The sequence below is a fragment of the Acinonyx jubatus genome, chromosome B2 (genome assembly GCF_027475565.1).
Source record: "Acinonyx jubatus isolate Ajub_Pintada_27869175 chromosome B2, VMU_Ajub_asm_v1.0, whole genome shotgun sequence".
NCBI classification, from domain to species: Eukaryota; Metazoa; Chordata; class Mammalia; order Carnivora; family Felidae; genus Acinonyx; species Acinonyx jubatus.
This window is the reverse complement of record NC_069385.1, coordinates 15,806,505-15,828,646: the sequence shown is the minus strand read 5'-3', so window position 1 is coordinate 15,828,646 and position 22,142 is coordinate 15,806,505. Positions and strand designations below refer to the sequence as shown.

Sequence of the window (22,142 nt, the reverse complement as noted above, 5' to 3'; positions counted from 1 at the left end):
TTTTATGAAATAAAGTACCTACTCCACTCATTGCTGTGTGCATATTATCGATTGATTGTCTCAGATCTTCATGCATTTGGACTTATCATTTATAAGGCAGTCATTTCTGTTTCCTCTTTGAGATTTGCCTTTCTGCAAAGCAGACACAGCAAACATTATAAAGCACGTGAATGCCATGATTTTTCCGTCTCCACAGGTCACATTTGTTTTTGTGAATAAACAAATCTTTTTTTGCTTTTAAATTTTTGTTCACGTGTGCGTTTATACTGGTCACGTGCCCCGAATGAGGATGTTTACACCAGCGACAATGGAGCGGTAGTCGGGGCTCTGCCCCTGACATTTGCCACTCTGGAGCCAGCAGCATTCCGGGTAGCAGCCAGCTTTGTTAAGCTGATCAGAATGGTAAGGAGGGTCATTGCTGGGATCCAGAGGCAATCCTGGGAAACGCCAAGAAAAATGTAAAAACAGGAAAACCCCAAATGTCACTTAAAACAGAAGTCTTTTAGAGAATGTGTTTCTTACATTCTGCAGGATTCCACTTTGCTACAGCATCTGGATATCGTCTCCCCGATACCGTAACAAAAACGGGGTATCCATCGCTCAAGTTATCTAGAAGCTTAATTTGCAACCTTACGGACAATTTCGTTTTCCTAATGGTGCTTAATGTCACTGTCTTAGCTTTTATTAAGTTTGCTGTTTGAAACCTGCCAGCTTCTGGTGTTTAGTGCCTTTGGGATTCGGAAAAGCCAAAATGTTACTGACTGCCAAGTGATCACAACCTTCCCCGAGGACCTTGTTACCTTACAGAAAGTCCATTCTGGAATTACCGGTAGTTCTTTGCTTTTTGATCACTTAAGAACTTTATCTGGACAGTGAGTACCTAAGATCCTTTCCAAGTCTCTGTTAGAGGATGACCCCCGCCCCCCACCCCCACCATTCTTAACTGTGAAGAAACAGGATTCCATCATCCCTTTTCTATTTCAATTTATGACATAATTGGTACCTTGTTAGTATTCTCACGAAGTCATGCCTGTTGCCCAAATTACTACCCTCCATTCCTCCTTTATTTTTTCCCACATTGGGTTGTCAACATGTCACGTTGACTATGCCTGTCTCTTGCCTCCACTTCTGCTAAAATACAGGAACCACGGGCAGAGATTTCTTGGGGGGGGGGGGGAGGTCTAGTCCATATGGTTCAGTGCTGAATCCCCCAAGTCTGAACTGTCTGGGAGCACCTGGGTGGCTCAGATGGTTGAGCATCCGACTTCGGCTCAGGTCATGATCTCACGGTCCCACATCTGCTGCCAGCTTGTCAGTGCAGAGCCTGCTTCAGATCCTCTGTTCCCCCCCACCGCCCCCTCCCCCTGCCCTTCCCAGCTTGCGCTCTTCCAAAAATAAATAGATATTTAAACAGTGTCTGATACATAGTAAGTGCTCAACAAATACTTGAACACATGAAGGCATGTTTAAGTTGACATTAACTAATGAGTTAACATTTACTCATGAGAGAGGAGGATCTATTAGTTTTTCACCTTTGTGCAACTTAATGGATTTACCCCAGACCTCCTTTCCTTTGGTGCATCAGCACTAACAAAGCTGGATCCTTCCCAGCACACCATGCCGTGTTCTTACAGGTGCTTACTCTAGATTATCCAGGGGTTGATCGTGATGAAATGAGGACTCAGGAATGCTATCCCTCGTGAGTTTTCAGTAGACAAAGAGGAGCATCCCTCCCTCCCCTGCTTTGGTTCGAATACAGTGTTATTGCCTGACATTTTCTCAAGCTGTATCCTGTTTTGTAATGTTTTGAAAACTAGAGGGAACACTCATAAAATAAGACTTGAACGTCAGCAAGAGAGTACTGTAGTTTGCAGTTTCTGGGAACCGGTTTTTATTCATGTTTTTTACAGGGATGTTTTTAGAGTGCCTCTCTGAAATTATGCCATTGACAGATAACTATTGCTTTCATCTTTAAAGAAACACAGGGTTTTTTTGCTTTATGTTTATTTATTTATTTTGAGAGAGAGAGTGCACACATGCACGTGTGCACACGTGAGCGAGGGAGGGGAAGAGAGAGGGGGCAAGACAGAGAATCCCAAGCAGTCTCCAGGGTGCTGGCAGAAAGCCCAACGTGGGGCTTGATCTCACAAACCATGAGATCATGACCTGAGCCTAAATCAAGAGTCGGAAGCTTAACTGACTGAGCCCCCAGGCGTCCCAGGTTTTTTTTTTTTTTTTTCCTAGTAATTAACAGCTAACTAACAGCTAACCCTTATAGGGAAGAATTTCTTCCTCGAACTATATTCAAGTCTGACAGTGCAATGAACCTTTATTATTCCTTCTAACGTGAAAAATGGTGGTCAGGGTATGGAGTATGAGGAAAGGAGTAGGAAGGACTTCTGGTCCTTTTTATGCTCGGTTTATTCTAGGTAACAGAAACATGGGGACACTGTTTTAGTCACTGTTTCTTTGTGTGTGTCACCTTGAGTTGAATGTATCCCCTTATCTCACTGATCATCAGTTTTCCTATGTAAAATCAGCATCCTCAGCCAACTCTGAAATTCTAGGACCGAGTAACATCAGAATTAACCAGTAATATAAACACTGAAAACCAAATGATGGGTTAGCCGCTGAAGACACCCAAGTGACCTTGGGCAGGTGGGAATCTACCTGGTAATTCCATTATGCCCTTTTGTGAAAACACTTTCTTTTTCCTCTAATCTTCTTTTAAAATTTTTTATAATGTTTATTTTTGAGAGAGAGAGAGAGTGAGAGAGAGTGGGTGCATGTGTGCGCGTAAGCAGGGGAGGGGCAGAGGGAAAGGGAGACACAGAATCCAAAGCAGGCACCAGGCTCTGAGCTGTCAGCACAGAGCCCGATGCAGGGCTCATACCCAAGGACCCAGAGCTCATGACCTGAGCTGAAGTCAGGCGCTTAACTGACTCAGCCACCCTGGCGCCCCCTTTTTGTTCAAACTTAAAAGGCATCTTCTAGATTTGGGGCACATGGCTGGGTCAGTTGGTGGAGTAGATCACTCTTGATCTCGGGATTTTAGGTTTGAGCCCCACATTGCCTGTAGGGATTACTTAAAAGTAAAAAAAAAAAAAAATCTTAAAAAAAAAAGTCTACTTCTATATTTGAAATTTTAATTTAATGAACAAGTTCAGGAGGGGAAAATCAAGATGTCTCAACAGATAATCATTTAGGTACAAAACAAAGATACGTAGCTTCACAAATGTGGCCACATGGTGATGTCTTTCCCCCTGTATGGAAGATTGAAATTATATAATAGGATTGGTTATGTCCCCACTGGGTGACAGTGATAAATTCCATATCTACTTGTCCTGAAGACGGGCATTCAACCTTAAGTTGCAGTAACCTTAAGACTTACCTATAAATAGCTGTAGGTTTGAGGCTGGTCAAGTCCACTAAGCAGGGTCATCGTTGTGGTCCACTTGAGGAAACACATAGGGGAGACGGTCTATAGGCTGGTCTGCGTTAGTTGCCAAGATTCAGATCCTTTCCCTTGGAGGGACTGAAGTGGCCTAAGGTTAATGGTTCTTTAATTGTGACTAAGCCCATTTGGAAACAATACATTATTTTAGCCATTTCATTTATTGAACGACAGTCTTTTAGATGCTTTCTCAAAGACTGACTCATTTTTAAAACGGTTCCAATTTAGGGAGGAGCATGGAGGAAGAAGGACTCTTGATTTGGGGGCCGTGAGTTCAAGCTGCATGTTGGATAGAGAGATGATAAATAAACTTCAAAAAACTAAAACAATCCCATTTTCACCTAACGTAGCAACCCCCAGGTGGATGGTTCCAGCAATGGTATATTCTCCAGCACAAGGTCCCTATGTTATATAAAGGAGGATGCTTTGGTAACTTCCAGAAGATACAGTCTCTGGGTTTAAATTCTGTCGAGTGAGTCTTATTCTTGAATACCATACTTTGTGTTTACCAACTGCTTCTGCCCTTGAAGTGTCAGTATAGTGTGATAGTAACAAAGTATGCAGTTCTTTTTGGTGAAGAGCAACATATAGGAGGTTTAGTTAATCGAATGAACTGGTTGCTTTCACCTGTCTTAACATGGACACCAGAGTTTAGAGACAGACAAACACAAGGCAGTTATCCTGCTGTATCAGTTTCCGAGGGCTGTCCCAACAAAATAGTACAGAACAGGTGGCTTAAACAGAAATTTATTTTCTCATAACTCTCAGGCTGTGAAGTCCCAAGTTCAAGGTGTCAGCAGGTTCCGTTTCCCCGAGGCCTCTCCTTGGCTCTCCTTGTGGCTGTGTTCAGTCTTTCCCCTATGTATGCACAGCCCTGGCTTCTGTGTGTCTCATGCTTTTTATAAGGATGCCGTCAGGTTGGATTTGGCCCATGACAGGGATCTCTCTCTAAATTAATCACCTCCCTAAATACAGGCGCATTCTGCTATGCTGGGGGTTTCAGGCTTTAACTGTGCAGAGGGCACAGTTCAGCCCCGAACACCTGCCTGCATGATCTGCAAAATCTGGTTTAGTGGCCTTAGTGAAAGGGAACTTGGAGGTGGTCTAGACCAGGCTTCTGCCCCCCCTACAGGCGGCTCTTCTGCTTAAACCTGCTCTGCTCTGTTCCCAGGACTGCCTCCTGGAACTACATAGAACGGACTCACCTCCTTTTTCCACATGGTAGCCCTCTAAGTATTTGAAAACATTTATCCTGTCTTTCCTTTAATCTTTTCTTCTCTAGGCAAAACATTTCCAGAGAAAATAAGCTGTCTCACGTTTAAAGAAAAATGCCAGTGCTTATTATGTATTTCGACTATGCATGTGCTTGATGGAAACTTGCCAGGCACAACTGGGTTTCAATTTAAATATTCCTGCTTTTTGGGGCGCCTGGGTGGCTCAGTCGGTTAAGCGTCCGACTTTGACTCAGGTCACGATCTCGAGGTCCGTGAGTTCGAGCCCCGCGTCGGGCTCTGGGCTGACGGCTCGGAGCCTGGAGCCTGCTTCCGATTCTGTGTCTCCCTCTCTCTCTGCCCCTCCCCCACTCACACTCTGTCTCTCTCTCCTTCAAAAATAAATAAACGTTAAAAAATTTTAAAAAATAAACAAAAATAAATATTCCTGCTTTTTAAGAGGAGTTTATTTCTCAGCTTCTTTCTTTCTTTATTTTTTTAATGTTTTTATTTATTTTTGAGACAGAGAGACAGAGCATGAGCAGGGGAGGGGCAGAGAGAGAGGGAGGCACAGAATCCGAAGCAGGCTCCAGGCTCCGGGCCGGCAGCACAGAGCCCGACTCGGGGCTGGAACTCACAGACCGTGAGATCATGACGTGAGCCGAAGTCGGACGCTCCACCGACTGAGCCACCCAGGCGCCCCTCAGCCTCTTGAAAACGTGAGAACTCGGTTTGCTTTATACCAAGTATGATGTACTAAAAGAATTTCTTGGAGTGGAGACAAGTATTGATGGAGAAGCAAATGAAGGAGGCTCCTTACCAAGGATGTTGCTAAACGAACTAAAGCCAAATAGAGGGAAGAAATACTTTGATGCATTTCTAACGTTGGAATTAAAGTCACTCTTTGGCATTCACTCATCGTGATCATAAGCACACAGCCTTGCATGATTTGATGCAGTAGCTAAAGATGACAGTAAGATGACCTCCACTTAGTTCCAAATCATTGCCTGTCACAAATGAATGAAAGATGCTTTAGTTTGTACATTGGTAGCTTCCTGCAGAGCCACCAGCTAGTGGCCTCACTGTCTAAGCTCAGGGAATGAACTTTTTACAACAGAGAAGCATTTTTCTCATGTGTGTCCAGTGTGGGCCTTAAACATCCACCCAGTCGTGTTAATTTCCATTCATGCACTCGAACATACCAGGATTCTGTCAGTGTTGTCTTGATACGTGTATCACTGTTGGAATCTGCTTCTTAATCCCTCGGATGGCTCATGGTTTCTTAAAGTCTTCTGGAAATCTTGCAACAATGGATCTCCATGTGAATCCATTTATCCAACAAGCTGGATTCTTAGGAGTTCTTTCAGTCGAGAAACCCATGCCCTTCGCTTCTGGGAAATTATTTTATCCATTCCTCTCTTTTTCTTTGTTGTCTTTTTGGAATTACTCTTATTCAGATTTTAGACCTTCGAGAATGGTCCTAATCAAAACCTTTTTTTCCTATTATTTATCTCTTTGTATTTGGCTCTGTTTTCTGGGAAAATGTCTTAAGACTAGATTTAACTTTGTTATTTTTGTTTTTAATTTCTAAGAACTGATTTTTTTCCTAAACAATTCATTTTTGAAGTATCCTGTTTTTTCTTGGCTGCAATATCTCTCTGAGGATTTCTTTGAAAGTTATTTCTCTGCATAGCCTCAGTCTCTTCCAAATTGCTTTTTTTTTTTTTTTTTTTTTGGTCTTTTATAATAGGTGTTTTTGTTACATGTCTGATTCAGGGGCTGTTTTGTCATGTTTAAAAATTGTTTAGGACTTGTGTTACTGGGACAATGTGGCCATCCCCGAAAGGTGATCTGGTTGATCTTAACATCTCTTTTCTTGGGCTGGTCAAATTGCCCCAAGAAGACTTTTGTTTTCTGGAGTGTTCAGTCTCCTCTTTGGAGCCTAGTAGGGGAGAGTCTGGGAGCGGTGTGCATAAACTCCACTTGCTTTTCAGGACAGTGGGCTTTGGTGTGCCTTTGAGCGTCTGTTCCCCCACCTCCCAGACTCAGGTGCACTCTAGTCACCTCTGGGGTAGATAAGTGAAGAGCGTCTGGCTATGCAGAAGGTGGGAGGGGAGACCTAGGGTCTTTTTGTTTTAAATAAAAAATGACACACATAACAAAATTTGCCCACCTAACCACTTTTAAGCACCCAGATCGGTGGCATTCAGTACATTCCCGTGTACGGCCATCACCACTATCCATCTCCAAAACCATTTTCATCTTGCAAAACTGAACTTCTGTACATTGAAAACAACTTCCGGGGTGCCTGAGTGGCTCAGTCGGTTGATCCGCAGACTTCGGCTGAGGTCAGGATCGGGCTCTCAGCACAGAGCCTGCTTTGAATTCTCTGTCTCCCTCGCTCTCTGCCCCTCCTACCCTCTCAAAACTAAATAAATGTTAAAAAAATTTTTTTTAACCCCCCACAACTTCCTATTTCCCTTGCCCCCTGGCTCCTGAGCCGAAGCCGGACGCTCAACCAACGGAGCCACCCAGGCGCCCCAGTCTGAGGCTTTTAAAGGCGATTTCTATAGCGTAAGTTGAATTACTTTTTCCACTGATAGTTTAGGACGCAGGTATATTGAGGGGTCAAACCAGTTACCACGTCAAATTTCTTATGTTTTCTGTCTTTTCCTGACCTTGAAGTTTATGCATTAAATCTTGGTGATCCAGGAGTATGTTTCTTAGAGGGAGTAGAAGTTAAACCTGCTGTCATCCAGAATTTACTCTTTATCTGAGCGGTAAATTTTACATTGACTTAAAAAAAAAAGCACATGCTTTTAACTATCACACTCTAGATTTGTAAAAAAAAGTCATCTTTGCAACTAAATTGTAATTCATGTGACTATACGATTAAATATATTTCTCCTGCAAATGTCAATTTTTGCTTTGCATTTATTTTTGAAGCCGGTCTAAATATACTAGTAAGTTGACCTTTTAGATGAAAACAAATCATTGAAAGCACTTTTTCATTGTGTATGATTATAATGAAAGTTGGTGGGAAAAGTAATAGATTGAAACATTAACTCAAATATATTAACAAATTAAGAGATGACGAAAAAGACAGGTGTACCAACTAAATCCATCAATGGGAATTTAATTCCTTGCCACATTGAGGCCACCAGGAACTCATCTGTAGTCCAACCAAGTTAGATTTATTTAAGTGCTAAACCAAGGGAGGATTCCTGCATGGAAGTCTTTGTAATGGGGAAGTGGAAGGGCCTTGTTATAGGATCTGGGCTAATGCTAGATAATTCTAGGAGAGTGGAAAGGGTCAACTCTAAACTGGACCCTGAAGTAGTGAGGGCAATTCTGTGATTGGGTGTCTTGTAATTTCTGTCCAGAAAGCTAGGAGATTAAAGCAGGATAGGATTGTCATTGGAAAAGTCGCAGAAAGAGGGGAACATTCAGTATTTTGTAGTTTCAGAGCTGTGCTGCAGCCACATAGCACTTGAACATTTTGCTAATCCTATTTGAGTTGTGCTTTGTGAGTGAAATACATACTGGGTTTCAAAGACTTAGTACAAAAAAAAAAAAAGGAATGTAAACTATCTCATTAGTGATTTTTCATATTGAGTACAGGTTGCCGTAATATTATGTTGATACTAGGTTAACCTCATTTTTTCAGATTCATTTTGATGCGGCTATTAGAAAATTGGAAGTTGTATATGTTGCTTGCTTGGGGATTCACACCGTGATTCAGGAGGACAGATGCGGAATGCCAGCGGGTTCTTGGGGTGGGGGGGGTAAATAACCATTATTGTTCCGAGTCTACCTTCAGCTTGTCCCCCTGGCCACCCTGCCCCCCCCCCCCGATTCCTTTTGGTTAAGACTCCAAGCAAATTAAGATCCTCTCTGGAAAAGCGAGAGGAAAAGGTGCTCAGAATGATTACTTCTAGCACAAGATGATACTTCTCTTATTACCATGCATTTCTGAGAAACTGATGACAAAGTAGCACTCTTGCCTTTCCAGAAATATTTTTCAAAGAATTCTTTAAAATGCGGCTTATCTGTATTAAAGACTATTTCTCAACCTTCTTTTCATTATCACCCCAGAAAGGAATGTTTTTAGATATTTTCCTAGTGCACCCACTAAAATTTGAATAGCATAGATGAATTGTGTATCGGTTTAGGTTATCTATCTATCTATCTATCTATGCCTCATATACACATAGCCTCCTCCTCATGAACGAGTTTTCTTTCCATTGAAAGCAATATCACCCCTGTTGAGAGATGCATGGTTTACAGTGATAAATATTAATAAATGTTAATAGCTAACATTTATCCTGCTTCTAAAATATACTCAATAATGCTGGTGTTAACCTCAGAATAACATTACTTTGGGTGACATATTTATTCCCCCAATCAGTTGAAGCCCAGAGACTTAAATACTTTGCCCCTAGCCATATAGTTAGCAGAAGCAGAACTAGAAGCTAGCTTTTCAGACTCTACTTTTGGGCAATACCAAAGACAGAGATATTCAGGCTTAGGATGAATCGAACATGTGAACACAAGGCATTCAGGACATAATTGATTCCTGTTCATGTATCCGACCAGATCTGGTAGTAAGGCACGTTTTTCTTACTTCATAATTTTTAAAAGATCACACTGAAAATTTAATGTGCTTTTAGCTCGCTAATTTATATGTTCCAGTGGTTGGAGAGTTGAAGATCAGGATCATTTGGACCACTGTGCTTTCTTTTATAGAATATCAGAAGTACTCCTAGATTCAAGGTCTGGGAGTGCTGGACCACCCTGTCCAGCCCAGAGCCAGGCATCTAATATGCTCGCATTCTGACCACAAAAGCAACAAAGTTGTGGAAGATTTCTAAAATGTAGGAAAATACTGAGATAGAGATTGCCCATAATTCCACTGTGGTTGGCTTTTGTTGTTTTTCTTTCTGGGTTTTCTTCCTCAGCCTCAGGTACATATGCATTTTATTTTATCTTATTTCTTCTCTTTCTTTTCTTTTAATTCTTTTTGGTACATACGAATTTTAAAAAGCAAAATTGCGGGGCATCTGGATGGCTCTCTCTGTTAAGCATCTGACTCTCAATTTCTGCTCAGGTCATGATCTCAGGGTCAGGAGACTGAGCCCCAAGTGGGCTTAGGAGTCTCTCTCCCCCTCCCCCTCTGCCTTGCTCCCGCTCACGTCTGTGCTCTTTCTCTCAAAAATACATACGTTGGGGCGCCTGGGTGGCTCAGTCGGTTAAGCGTCCGACTTCAGCTCAGGTCACCATCTCGCGGTCCGTGAGTTCGAGCCCCGCGTCGGGCTCTGGGCTGATGGCTCGGAGCCTGGAGCCTGCTTCCGATTCTGTGTCTCCCCCTCTCTCTGCCCCTCCCCTGTTCATGCTCTGTCTCTCTCTGTCTCAAAAATAAATAAAACGTTAAAAAAAAAAAATAAAAAAAATACGTAATAAAAGCAACATTGAGATTATATTCAATATATAGTTTATACCCTGCTTTTATGCTGAATAAAGGTGTGAACTTATATATTGATGTAGCCATTTTCCTGGTCATCAACTACTTCACATATGTTGTTTTTGCCAAATATTCCACCGAAGGGATGAGATACACCATTTTCCTACTAGTGGGACACATCGGCTCTTTAAATATTGTACATCCCAAGCAGTAAACATTCTCAAACATAAATCTGTATCTCTCATTTGGTGTCTACAACATTCCCCTTGAGGAACTCTTCAGATTATTTGTTGAGGACTTTGAGTCAGAATAGCCATGTCTATATAAACATGTCCAATTCAGCTGGACCATAAGATTCAATTAGCTGGTATTTGTGTGGGTATATAGCATGGGGACAGAGCCCAGGAGAACCTACCCATCCTGCATGTGACTTGCTAATGTCATTGAGACAGTGTCTGTGTTCCTCTCTTTCTGCAAGTTTGAGCTCATCCTTAGATTACCTTGAAGCCTTTTAGAGTCACAGTGGTGAACAACGCTCCCTTTGATTTCACCTGCTCCCTTCCAGCCATAGGAAAAAAGAAGCGACTTATGGGTTGTTGGTTGATTCTCCTCCAAGTTACGGCCATCTTGGAAAGGCAGTGAAAGGGGGTGGGGAGACCTGGGTTTGGTGTCTATCTCCCCATTTCCCTGCGTTTCATATGTGGGTTGAATACTCAAGCCCTCTTGGAGGCCGTGAAGGAACGTGGTATCGGTGCTTGTTCTGGTGTATGCGCCCCTGTCCCCTCCCTCTCAGGAAAGAGAGGTGTCCTTATGGTGTCCTTCTACTGGCTGTTTGTCTGCTGGGCCTGCCCTCCCTCCCCCGCTGCCCCCCAGACCGAGGCAGATTGTACCACCAGCACCACCATGAATTTCAGAACATTTCCATCCTCTCCTAAAGAACCCCCAAACCTGTTAGCAGTCAGTCCCTCTCTCCCCACCTCCCTGGTTCTAGGCACCCATTAGTCCACTTTCTGTCAATTTGCCTATTCTGGATATTTCACATAAATGGAATTAGAGGCACCAGGTTGGCTCAGTCGGTTGTTGAGCGTCTGACTCTTGATCTTGCCTCAGGTCGTGATCCCAGGATTGTGGGATCGAGCCCCACATCGGGCTCTGCACCGAGCACGGCGCCTGCTTGGGATTCTCCCTCTGCCTCTCTCCCCAGCTTGCATGCAACCCCCCCCCCAAGTAAAATAAATTAAGTAAATAAAAGTGAATTTATGTCAGTATGTGCTCTTTGGTGACTAGTTTCTTTCACTTAGCAATTTTTTCATTCTTTATCCATGTAATAGCATGTATACTTAATTCCTTTTTTACTGCTGGATAACATGCTATTGTATGATATACCTAACTTAGTTTTCCATGCATCAGTTGATGGATATTTAGGTTGCTTCTAGTTTGGGCTACTGTGAATAATGCTGTCATCAGTATTCCTGTGCAAGTTTTTGTGTGGATGTAGGTGTTTGTTTCTCTTGGGTATGTATCTAGGAGTAGAGCTGCTTGGGTCATAATGGTAAATCTATGTTTAACATTGTGAACAACTGCTAGACTGTTTTCCAAAGCAGCTACACCATTTTACATTTCCGCTAGCGATGTAGAAAGGTTCTGATTTCTCCACTCCTTGTTATTGGCCATCTTTTTGATTATAGCCCGCCGAGTGGGTGCAAATTGGACCTCATGGTTTTGTTTGGCATTTTCCTAATGGCCGATGATGTTGAATGTCTTTTCAGGTGCTCACTGTGTATACATTTGTGTATGTACTTTAGAGAAATGTCTACGTGGATCCTTTTGCCCGTTTTTTTTTTTAATGGGGTTATTTGTTACAAAGCTATTAAGTGGTCATTCACATTCAAAAGCCTCAGATGTATACTTCTCGTTCTCATTTCAGTTACCATCTCTGTCCCTTCCCTTGCATTGCTCTCGCCATGTACTCTGAACTTGAAGCTATAAGGAACTCATCATTTACCAACTGTCCTGTCCTTCTTGCCTTTGCTCACGGCACTCCCTCTGCGTGGACTGTCTTCCTTTGCGCTCCCCCCCCGGAGGACTGGGAGGGCTGGCCCCTTCACACATCCTGTGCTGTCAGAGGCTAGCTCAGAAGTGAGCTACATTAGAGTGTGCCCACTTTGGCCTCCGGATGTGTCTGCCACCAGATGACCTCCCCAGGGCCAAGGATAATGTCTAATTGTATCCCTGGGTGCACAGCATAATTAACACAGAGCCAGAATGTGGCAAAGATTTGTTGAACAAACCGTGCAGATTCGGGAAAACCCCTTTTCTGTCCTCTCCCTATTTGCGATATGGTCAGTATCTTCCAGAATATAATTTGTGCTTTGGGTGATGGTTTCTGCCCCTCTAATTTTGCTTTAATTAATAAAAACAGGGAATGGAAGTGATAACAAAAGAAAAAGTCTGCTGCATTGTATACTGACCCTAGTTCTGATCTTTACTTCTGCTTTCATCCTGATTGATGACTTTTCTTTGTAAATGCAGACACACAGAGGCTTAGCCAGCAGCTGCCACACACGCCCTGTCCTTGGGTTACTCGTAGAGGTGGAGATCAAAGGAGAACCATCTGCTGAGAGTCAACAGCTTGCCACCTTTCTTGCTCTGCTCTCTGCCTTGTGTGTTTTCTAAATTATTTTTTCACGTTTATTTATTTTTGAGACCGAGAGAGACAGAGCATGAGCGGGGGAGGGGCAGAGAGAGAGGGAGACACAGAATCGGAAGCAGGCTCCAGGCTCCGAGCCATCAGCCCAGAGCCCGACGCGGGGCTCGAACTCACGGACCGCGAGATGGTGACCTGAGTCGAAGTCGGACGCTTAACCGACTGAGCCACCCAGGCGCCCCTGCCTTGTGGTTTTAACTACTTCCATACGAATAGCAGATTAGATGTGTTAGTATCTTTACCAGTGTCTTAAAGAGAAGAAGCTTAACAAAATTACACAGCAGCACATTTACCTTTTTTTTTTTTTTTTTTTTTTTTTTAATTTATTTTTGAGAGGGGGAAGGGCAGAGCTGGGGGGTGGGTGGTAAACAGAGGATCTGAAGCGGGCTTTGCACTGACAGCAACAAGCCTGATGTGGGGCTTGAACTCATGAACTGTGAGATACTTCTTGAACTGAAGTCAGACACACTCAACGGACTGAGCCCTGCCCGCCTCCCCCCCCCCCAGTCGCCCCTCCATTTATCTTTGCAAGTGTTGTTTGGGGCCTTAAATTTGTAACTAGTGAAGTTTCCTCCAGTCCAGCTCATGGAGCTTCTGGTGCCGGTCCTTCTGTTAGAAGTTAGACTTCCAGGAAGGAAAGGAGCTGGTAGTACAGTTAAGCAAGGTCAGAATCAACAAGACATACCCATAAGTGGGACATGCGTATTTTAGAGGTGGCAGATGATGGCCATGTGCTGTCCCCAACAGTTAGTGCTGAGTAGTGAGGTATTACTGAGACCATAGGTCCCCGAGGTAGTTGGGGCTCCTGGGACAGTTGAAGAAGTGGTGTGGGCTCCATGGGGGCGGGAGGGACGGGGGACACACTGTTTGGACTGATACACATGCTTAGGAAGGCTGTAGACCAGTCATTTAATGTAACAGACCACCAGTGCAGCCTCCAGAGTCTCTTTTATCCATGATCTGTTACAGCCAGGACTCCCCAGCGCTGGGGCTGCAGGTGTAGGCGGGGAGAGGGGAGAAATACAGAGCTGCTGTGACCCGACCCCTTAACTGTGCACTACAGAGGGACCGGACCGTTCCACCGGCAGTATTTCACACACACCAGACTCTCAGTATAATTGAAGCTATTTGTGAACCCGAGTTAAGAGTCCTCTAGAGAAGATGAAAGGTTAGAAAGTGGCTTGCTTTGGGAATCAGATCCCAGCCGTTAGGACAAGGAGCTCATCACTCCCCTGTTCCCACGGGCCCTTAACGGCCAGGCTGGGTGTTTGCTGGGATAGAAGAGAGAAGCCCGGTCAGTGGAGAAGCTGAAACTGATTTGGTTAACAGGGCTTGATTGCTGGGAACGTTGCCGCCTTAACTCTGCTCAGTTTAGGCCTGACCCTGGTGTGTTGCGCCTCCTGGTGGCCAGAAGAAGCAACTAAGTTCCAGCCAGCATCTCTGTGCTCAGCTTTTTCTCGACCCTTCTCCCCCACCCTTCTCTTTACTCTGCCCACTCTGGTCCACCCCAGGCCTCTCTCTGCCCCCCACCCAGTAATGAACAAGATCTGAGCTTCTCCGTCTGAAGAGAAGAGCAATAGTAAACCGTTCTTATGTTTGCCCAGGGGAAGAGCCTGTGGTAAAGGGGGCCAGGCAGGCAAGGCATGTGGTGATAAATAGTACAAGGGGGAAAAGGAGGCGGCACAGCCAGGGAGTCTACACAGACCTACCCTAACAGAATATTGGCATAGAAAAGAGGGTCAGAATTGTAAGACTTGTTTATCACTTATCTTGTGTTTTTATGTAGAACATTCTAAAGTTTCAGGGGAAAAAAATGTTAAGAATTCAGGGCTGCCTGAAATTTTCAGAATTTTTAATGTAGGTTCTGACCGATTTCCATGCAGCGTTGCTTGTATATTAGAGATAGGACAGTGTCTATATTTTGGAAGATGGCATAGTTTGATCCAAAAATTTAGTTAACTTATAAAAATAAAATACAGACCTATTGCTCAAGTATTTGGGCTTTTTAAAAGTTTCCTCGAGGGGCGTGCCTGGGCGGCTCGGTTGAACGTCCAACTTCAGCTCAGGTCATGATCTCACAGTTGGTGGGTTCAAGTCCCCCGCCCCCACCCCCACCGCGTCGGGCTCTGTGCTGTCAGCTCGGAGCCTGGAGCCTGCTTCCGATTCTGTGTCTCCCTCTTTCTCTGCCCCTCCCCTGCTCACACGCTGTCTCTGTCTCTCAAAAGTAAATAAAAATGTTTAAAAAAAAAAAAGTTTCCTCGATCCAGTGTTGGGGACACAGAGTTTGCCTTGTAACCGCCCATCTCAAAGACCAAGAAATGGAACAGCCGAGATCAGTGGCCATCCCCAGATCAGCGCACCTTGTGTGTGTCAAACATGGTGAAAATATGAAATATTCTAGGTGCTAAAAAGCAAACAGTGCTTTGCACCTCATCAGCCTTCACACAAACGAGGATACAGGACGTGCTGTAAAAACTGGCCGTAGAACGTAGTATCTGTGCGGTTATTTGCTTTAAGTAAGGCTAAAAGCTGAGACACAGAAGTCGTAAATCAGCGCCAGGAATGAAGTAACGGCTCTGATAAAATGTTGCTGACTCTGGGTTATGCGTCCCAGCAACTTTTAAACCCTCCCCGGGTCGCTTTGCAGAGCCTCGCTGACCATTAACGGAGACCAGCGCGGGGGAGGGCTCCTCGCCTTTAAAATGAAGCACGTGACGCCCGCGCTGTGCCAAGTCCCAGCGCGCGCGGGGGGCGGGGTCCCAACCCCCCCGCTGGGTGGGCGGCCGGGGCTGGGGCCTCCTATAATTAGCGGGCGCGATGCATCCTCGGCCCCTTTCTGCCGCAGCTCCGAAGGCACCTTTCGTTGTCCCGGATCCTCTGAGGGTGGCTTGGCGGTTACTCCTTTCTGATCGCAGCGAGGCCGCACGGGGTTGGCAAGACCGCGTGGCGCGTCAGCCCGCCGCCAAAGGCCGGCCAGGACCCGCTGTTGTCACCTGCGGGTGTGCTAGTAACTATGCTGGGCATCATCACCATCACAGGTAAGGCGGGAGCCGGGCCGTTGCGTTCTGACCCCGTAGCAGGTGGAATGCGTGCGCCCTTCGCCTCTCACCTGCGTTTGGGTGGAGAGTTTCAAGGTCCGTGGCTGAACACACCGATGGGAAGGTCGGCAGACGGACACGAATGCCAATCAGAAGAGCGTTCGCTCTCTGGCTCAGCAAGAACCCGACACACCCGGCGTTTTCCTTTCGCCTCGGCGGGAGTCTTCCTGTAGGTACTTAGGGGAGACTCTCAGTGTAGTTTTTCAGGGGCGGGAGGACAGCACCAGCTGAAGAGAGAGACGTGGTAGATGGGGGCGCATTGGAAAAATCGGTGTGAAAGCCTAACCTAATCTCTTGTAGCCATAAAAAAGTAAATTCCTGGTTTTGAGATAATCACGCTATTTGGCCTTTTGACCTGATTATTAGAAACTTTCAGTGAAGGTGCACTTGGCGATTGATGGGGTGGGGGCGGGTCTAAGATGTTAGCTGTGGTTTAAATGATGGTTTTAATGAACACATAGTACAAGGTTGATGGGCTAGCAGGTAGCAGCATTTAGGCACTAATAGTAAGAATGTATGGTTTTAAAGCGTCCTTTCTAGAAATCTAGTTGTGAGCATGAATTCTGATATTTAATTCCTACCCCTAGCAAATGAGTTATATATATATGTGTGTGTGTGTGTGTATATATATATATATATATATATATATATATGTGTGTGTGTGTGTGTGTGTGTATATATATATATATATAAAACTTCTCAGACTTGGAGAAGGTACTGACAACTTTTCTAAATTGTATTTATTTGATCATTAATCCAATTGTACTGTAGCCTGACTCCTTTGGAACCTGCCTGTTTTCTCCTTCTCTCTCCCTTTACCCCTCATCAGGAAGAAAAAAACTCCCATGTGCTAATTTAGATTTCGAAGATCAGCTCGTTGCTATTTGAGACCACTCACCAAATCTACGCATTTTCTTAAAAGGGCAGTATAGAATTTCTAGACTTTACATTTTTCTCAATATAATTGCTTCTGCAAAGCCTGGTTCTTCTGTGGAATTTTAAATGAATGTGAAAGTGTAGCAAAACTAAAAATAGCTCTCACTTCCTATAGATTAGCTTGTTTACTTGGAGATTTCCTCAGAATTCCTTCCTCAAGTTAATACTGTAAGCCTTTCTACCATTTCTATAGCATGAGGGCTTACGAGATACCTAAGATCTATCATCGAATAGACTATACAAAATAAAATAAATTGAAAACAAAATTTTTAATTTTTTCTAGCTCGTGACTTTACTGTGAATGAAACCTAGAAATCCCAAACCCTGAGAGAGGCTGCCTGGGAGGGTGGTTTGTAGGGTGTCACAGCTGGGGGGTGGGGTTCTGTGATTAGAACTTTCTTTTGGGTGCTCTTTGCGTGTAGCACAATCTTTAGTATATTCCCTATCTGGTTTATCACTTGGCGAGTTTCTTACGGGAAAGGAAGGTGTTTCTTTTTCAAAGTAATTAATAGGTAACAAACTTGGGGTACATGTAGGGCTTCTAAAAACTGGTTCAGATAATCCCCATAGATAGACAAATGAACAGAAATAGTTGGAAGCACTATTTTTAAAGGCAGCTTCAAGCAATTGGATTGATGACTTTCTGAGCTTAAATTCTATTATCATGTTGGTATGGAGGATGTGGCAAAATTTCGTGCCAGGAGGTGTACAGAAATTCTTACCTCCAAAAATTGAACAGTGAATAAACATTTTGTGGTGGATGAAGTAGAAATAACAGGGAGTTTGAACTGTCATTTTGTTTTTTTCCTTTAAAAGTTAACCTGATAAGGAAGATTTATAGTGACTAGTCTTCAGTTGGTCAGAATCTTGAAAAGCAACGAAGGCTTTTAAAACTGGCCTTAAGTGTTAATTAAATATCAGATTACTCATCTAAATAATGTGAAAGAGAGTTCTAGTCCTCTGCAGTACTACGTTATGCACGGAGCATTTAAATTTCACAATGAACAGGAAGGGATTGGGCTGATAATATTTTTGTGCTTAGGAATGAGTTTCCTTTTCTGGAAGCCGGGAAAAGCTGTCCCTTAAGGGCTGTTATTCTCCCCCACTGCCCATACACAGACGAGGGAGATGAAGGCAGCAGAACTTGAATTGTAAAATGATTGCATATTCACATTACATACTTTGTCTTTCTTGATATCTTACCCTCATCACCACATGAGCAACCCCTCGCTTAAAAACTAGAAAATAGGGGGTGTCTAGCCAGCTCAGTCCGAGGGGCGCTCAACTCTTGATCTCAGGGTTGTGAGTTCGAGCCCCATGTGGTGTGTAGAGATTACTTAAATAATTTTTTTTAACTTAAAAAAAAACTAGCAAATATGTGATCAGATACAATGATGATCTTCTCCCCACCAACCTATTAATGGTATGCCAGGAAAAGAAGCGTTTTTTGAATTTCAAAAGGTACTTGGAAAATATCTTCCCTATTTGTTCTGACTCATGCACATTATTGAGACTAACTGTAGATTATCATGAGGAATTAGGACAGCATTGCTCTTTATCTCTAAAGTAAACTGGGAAAGGAAGAATCCCCACATTCATGCAAGTTCTAGATGATTTAAAATGCCTTTCTCTATGCAAATCATACTACAAGATCACAAGAGAAGCCTCCACGTGGCTGCTTGTGTCTCCCATGGAGGCTTTTTGGTATACACCAGAAGCACCTGCGACTTGCCAACTGCCCGATCTGTGTGGCAGTTATCCTTATGCCCCGCGAGAATCCTGCACAAAGTGGTTGCTTAACCCTCTTTTTAAGATGAAAACTAAGCTTTTCTTGGTGTTCCATAGCTACGAAAAAGCACAGCTGTAGAGTACCTTGTAAAGAGCCTCTTTCTCACTGTGTAAGGGATGTTAGTACTGGTTCAGTGTTACCCCTGTTTTCACCTGCCCAGATGTATAGGGAACCATTGAACATCACTACTGAGGCCAAGGCCAATGGTGACTCACCTGTACGCCTCCGATACGGGGTTTTGCCTCTCTGAGTTTTAATCCCACTTAAACATCTCCCCTTTGAGGTTTTGTGGTTAATGAGCGTTAGAACAAGGGGAGTGGGTGTGTAGGATATAAGGGAAGGATTTAGAATGCAGAGAATTTCTGGAAAAACTCCAGGACAATGTTGCAGATCGTAGGAGAGAGTTAACCAGATCCAGATGTCAGCAGCCAGCAGGCCCGATGTGCCTGGGGAACAGCGCACTGGTTCAGTTAATGTTGTAGCTTTTGCAATATTGCACTTTTTCTCTGACCAAAAAAATCACAGTAGTTGTGCCATGGAAATTTGAGAGCTACGTTTGGATAAAAGCATTGAAAATTTGCAGTAGGTGAGACTTTTTTTCCTTTAAAATTCTAAACTAAAAGGAACAAGTTATACTTTATGTCTTAATCTCTTAAGTATTTGGAAGAGTGAAAAGAGACTCTGCAGGTTTTGGGTCCTGGAACTGTTGATTGCATATGTGGACATTGGAGTGGGGTGTCTGTGAGGAACACAGCATCCACAACAGCACTGCGACTTTTTGGGGATCATGTCCCTTTTGAAACTTGGGAAGTTGGGGGATTGTTACTTTCACAAGGAAAATGTATATTGGCCCATGCACAATATAGATCTCTTGTGACTGATTTCGTAAAATTGGGATCGACTAACTGGACATTTATCTGGAGATTAAACACTGTTTAGTAGAAAGTGACACCTAAAAAGCTATAATCATTGTCTACCAAAGTGGGTTTCTATACATGAAATGCTTTCAAGTTTTCACTTCTTCCTTTCTCTCTTTCTTTCCTTCTTTTTTTCTTTTCTCTTTTCTTTTCTTTTCTTTTCTTTTCTTTTCTTTTCTTTTCTTTCTTTCTCTCTCTTTCTCTCTTTCTTTCTCTGTCTCTCTTTCTTTTTCTTTCTTTCTTTTTCTTTTTCTTTTCTTTTCTTTTTTCTTTTCTCTTTCTTTCTGTTTCTTTTCTTTCTCTCTTTCTCTTTCTTTCTCTTTCTTTCTTTCTTTCTTTCTTTCTTTCTGTTTCTCTCTCTCTCTTTCTTTCTCTCTCTCTTTCTTAACTTTTTAAAGTTTATTTTGAGAGCGAGCAAGTGTGAGTGGAGGAGGTTCAGAGAGAGAGAGTGAGGGAGAGAGAGAAGCAGAATCAGCCTCCATGCACTGTCAGTGTGGAGCCTGGTGTGGGGCCTGATCTTACGAACTGCTAGATCATGACTTGAGCGTAAATCCAGAGTCCACCACATAACTGACTGTGCCACCCAGGCACCCCCAAGTTTTCATTCCTTGAGACATCATTAAAGATATTTTCATATATTCTCAATTTGTTTGACTTCATTAATATTCCCCGGTCCATAGACTTCTTGTTTTTGTTTAACTTTGAGAGGGCTTACTATGACAAAGTTTTACAAAATATTAAGAAATACATAGGAGATTATTATTAAAGCTCTGTTACAAGTTTTCCTATGTTGTAGTAAAGAGAATAATGGCTTATGCTTTCAAAAATGAAACTATTGTTATGGGTGTTCGCTCCAGAAAATAAGTACTACTGGGTGTCACATTTCTTGTCCATTTCACTGTCTGCACTTTTTAAGGATATCGCTTCATTTGTCTTAGAGAAACACAAGACAAACAAGCTTACCCAAAGTCTCTGCTGGTAGGACAGCTTCCAGAAGCTGTACTGGCAGTTTCTTTTGTGTCCAGCATTTACATACTGTGTCGGTTCACCCTAAGGGTTTTCCTTCTAGGGCATATTCAGAAAATTAAGTGCATGAAAACACCTTGTACATCTTTTTTTTTTTTTTAAGTTTATTTATTTTGAGAAAGAGGGGAGGGGCAGAGAGAGAGAGAGAGAGAGAGAGAGAGAATCCCAAGCAGTCTCCACACCATCAGTGCAGAGCCTGACTTGTGTCTCAAACCCATGAAACGGAGTTTGTGACCTGAGCCGAAATCAAGAGTCAGACGCGTGACCACCTGAACCACCCAGGCGCCTGATGGACGTCATATTTATTTCTTAAATTTTTTAGAATTTATTTATTTTGAGAGAGAGAGAGAGCACACAGGAGAGAGGCAGAGAGAGAGGGATGGAGGGTGAGAATCCCACGCAGCTTCCACGCTGTCAACACAGAGCCCGGGGCAGGGCTGGATCTCACAAATCGTGAGATCGTGATCTGAGCCAAAATTAGTATCAAGAGTCAGACATTTATTTAACTGATTGAGCCACCCAGGCTCCCCCATCATTTTTCAACATCATCTTCTCTGAGGTACCTGGGCTGGCTCTGTCAGAGGATCGTGTAGTCTTGATTCTGTGTTCCTAAGTTCAAGCCCCACGTTGGTTGTAGGGATCACTAAAATAAATTTAAAAAACAAGTCCTCTTGGGGCGCCTGAGCGGCTCAGTCAGGTGAGTGATCTCACGGCTTGTGAGTTCGAGCCCCGCACCAGGCTCTGTGCTAACAGCTCGGAGTCTGGAGACTGCTTTGGATTCTGTCTCCCTCCCTCTCTGCCCCTCCTCTGCTCACATTCTGTGCCTCTCCCCTTCAAAAATAAACATTGAAAAAAGTTTTTAAAAGCATCCTTTGCATTTCCAATGTAATGTTTTCAACAGATGCACCCTCTCACACGGGCACATGATTAGGGCCTCCTTCCAGACAAAGGGAATAGAAATGCATGGTTTCTGCGGCAATGTCTGTTTGAGAAACAAGACTTCTGTGACGCTGTTCCCACTGATGGTCGACGTGGGAAAACACGTCAACACAAGCCGTGTACCCGCCAAAGTGGTGTGAAACGTGGTTCTCATGAGTGTGTGGACCATGGCGAACACTGTAGTCGGTCCTCGTCCTTGTGAGTGGCTGTGGGGTGAGGGGGGGAACCTGCATGTGCCAGCTCTCCCTCCTGGAGGCTTTTCCAGTGGACACATTAACCGGCTTCCTCTCCAAGCCTGTGTGCGGTCTTTGATGCCAGGTAAGAATGCGGGGGTTCTAGCCCAGTCCCCGCGGCAGTGGATAAGCGAACACAGTGTTTGGGCTTTTTTGGGGCATTTGAGAAACTAGCTGGATTAACAGCAGTGTGTTCAAAGTGGGTAATTTGGGCAGTTAAAAATCCCCCATGAGTGATACGATACTGACATGTGACATCAGAAAGGCCTACTCTAAAACTGGTTTCTGGGGAAGGACTTTTTTGGGCACCAGGAACGTGTATCCCCCCAATCAGTGATGCTTCGATGAGCGGGGCTTTTTGATTTTCCTCT

At 43.7% G+C, this 22,142-nt stretch overlaps 1 protein-coding gene across 5 annotated transcripts in view; it reads left to right on the top strand.

Annotated features, from left to right (window-relative positions):
- The window catches only part of AKAP12 (A-kinase anchoring protein 12), a 101,055-nt gene that overhangs the window by 60,112 nt on the left and 18,801 nt on the right, over positions 1-22,142 (top strand). Inside the window, exon 1 of one of the 5 annotated variants that reach the window (XM_027056633.2) lies at positions 15,378-15,871. The exons of the other annotated variants lie outside the window; for them this stretch is intronic. Within the exon in view, the coding sequence (XP_026912434.2) occupies positions 15,847-15,871 (25 nt within the window). The 5' untranslated portion in view covers positions 15,378-15,846. Of the gene's footprint in view, positions 1-15,377; positions 15,872-22,142 lie in introns of those variants that run through there. 5 annotated transcript variants of the gene reach the window in all.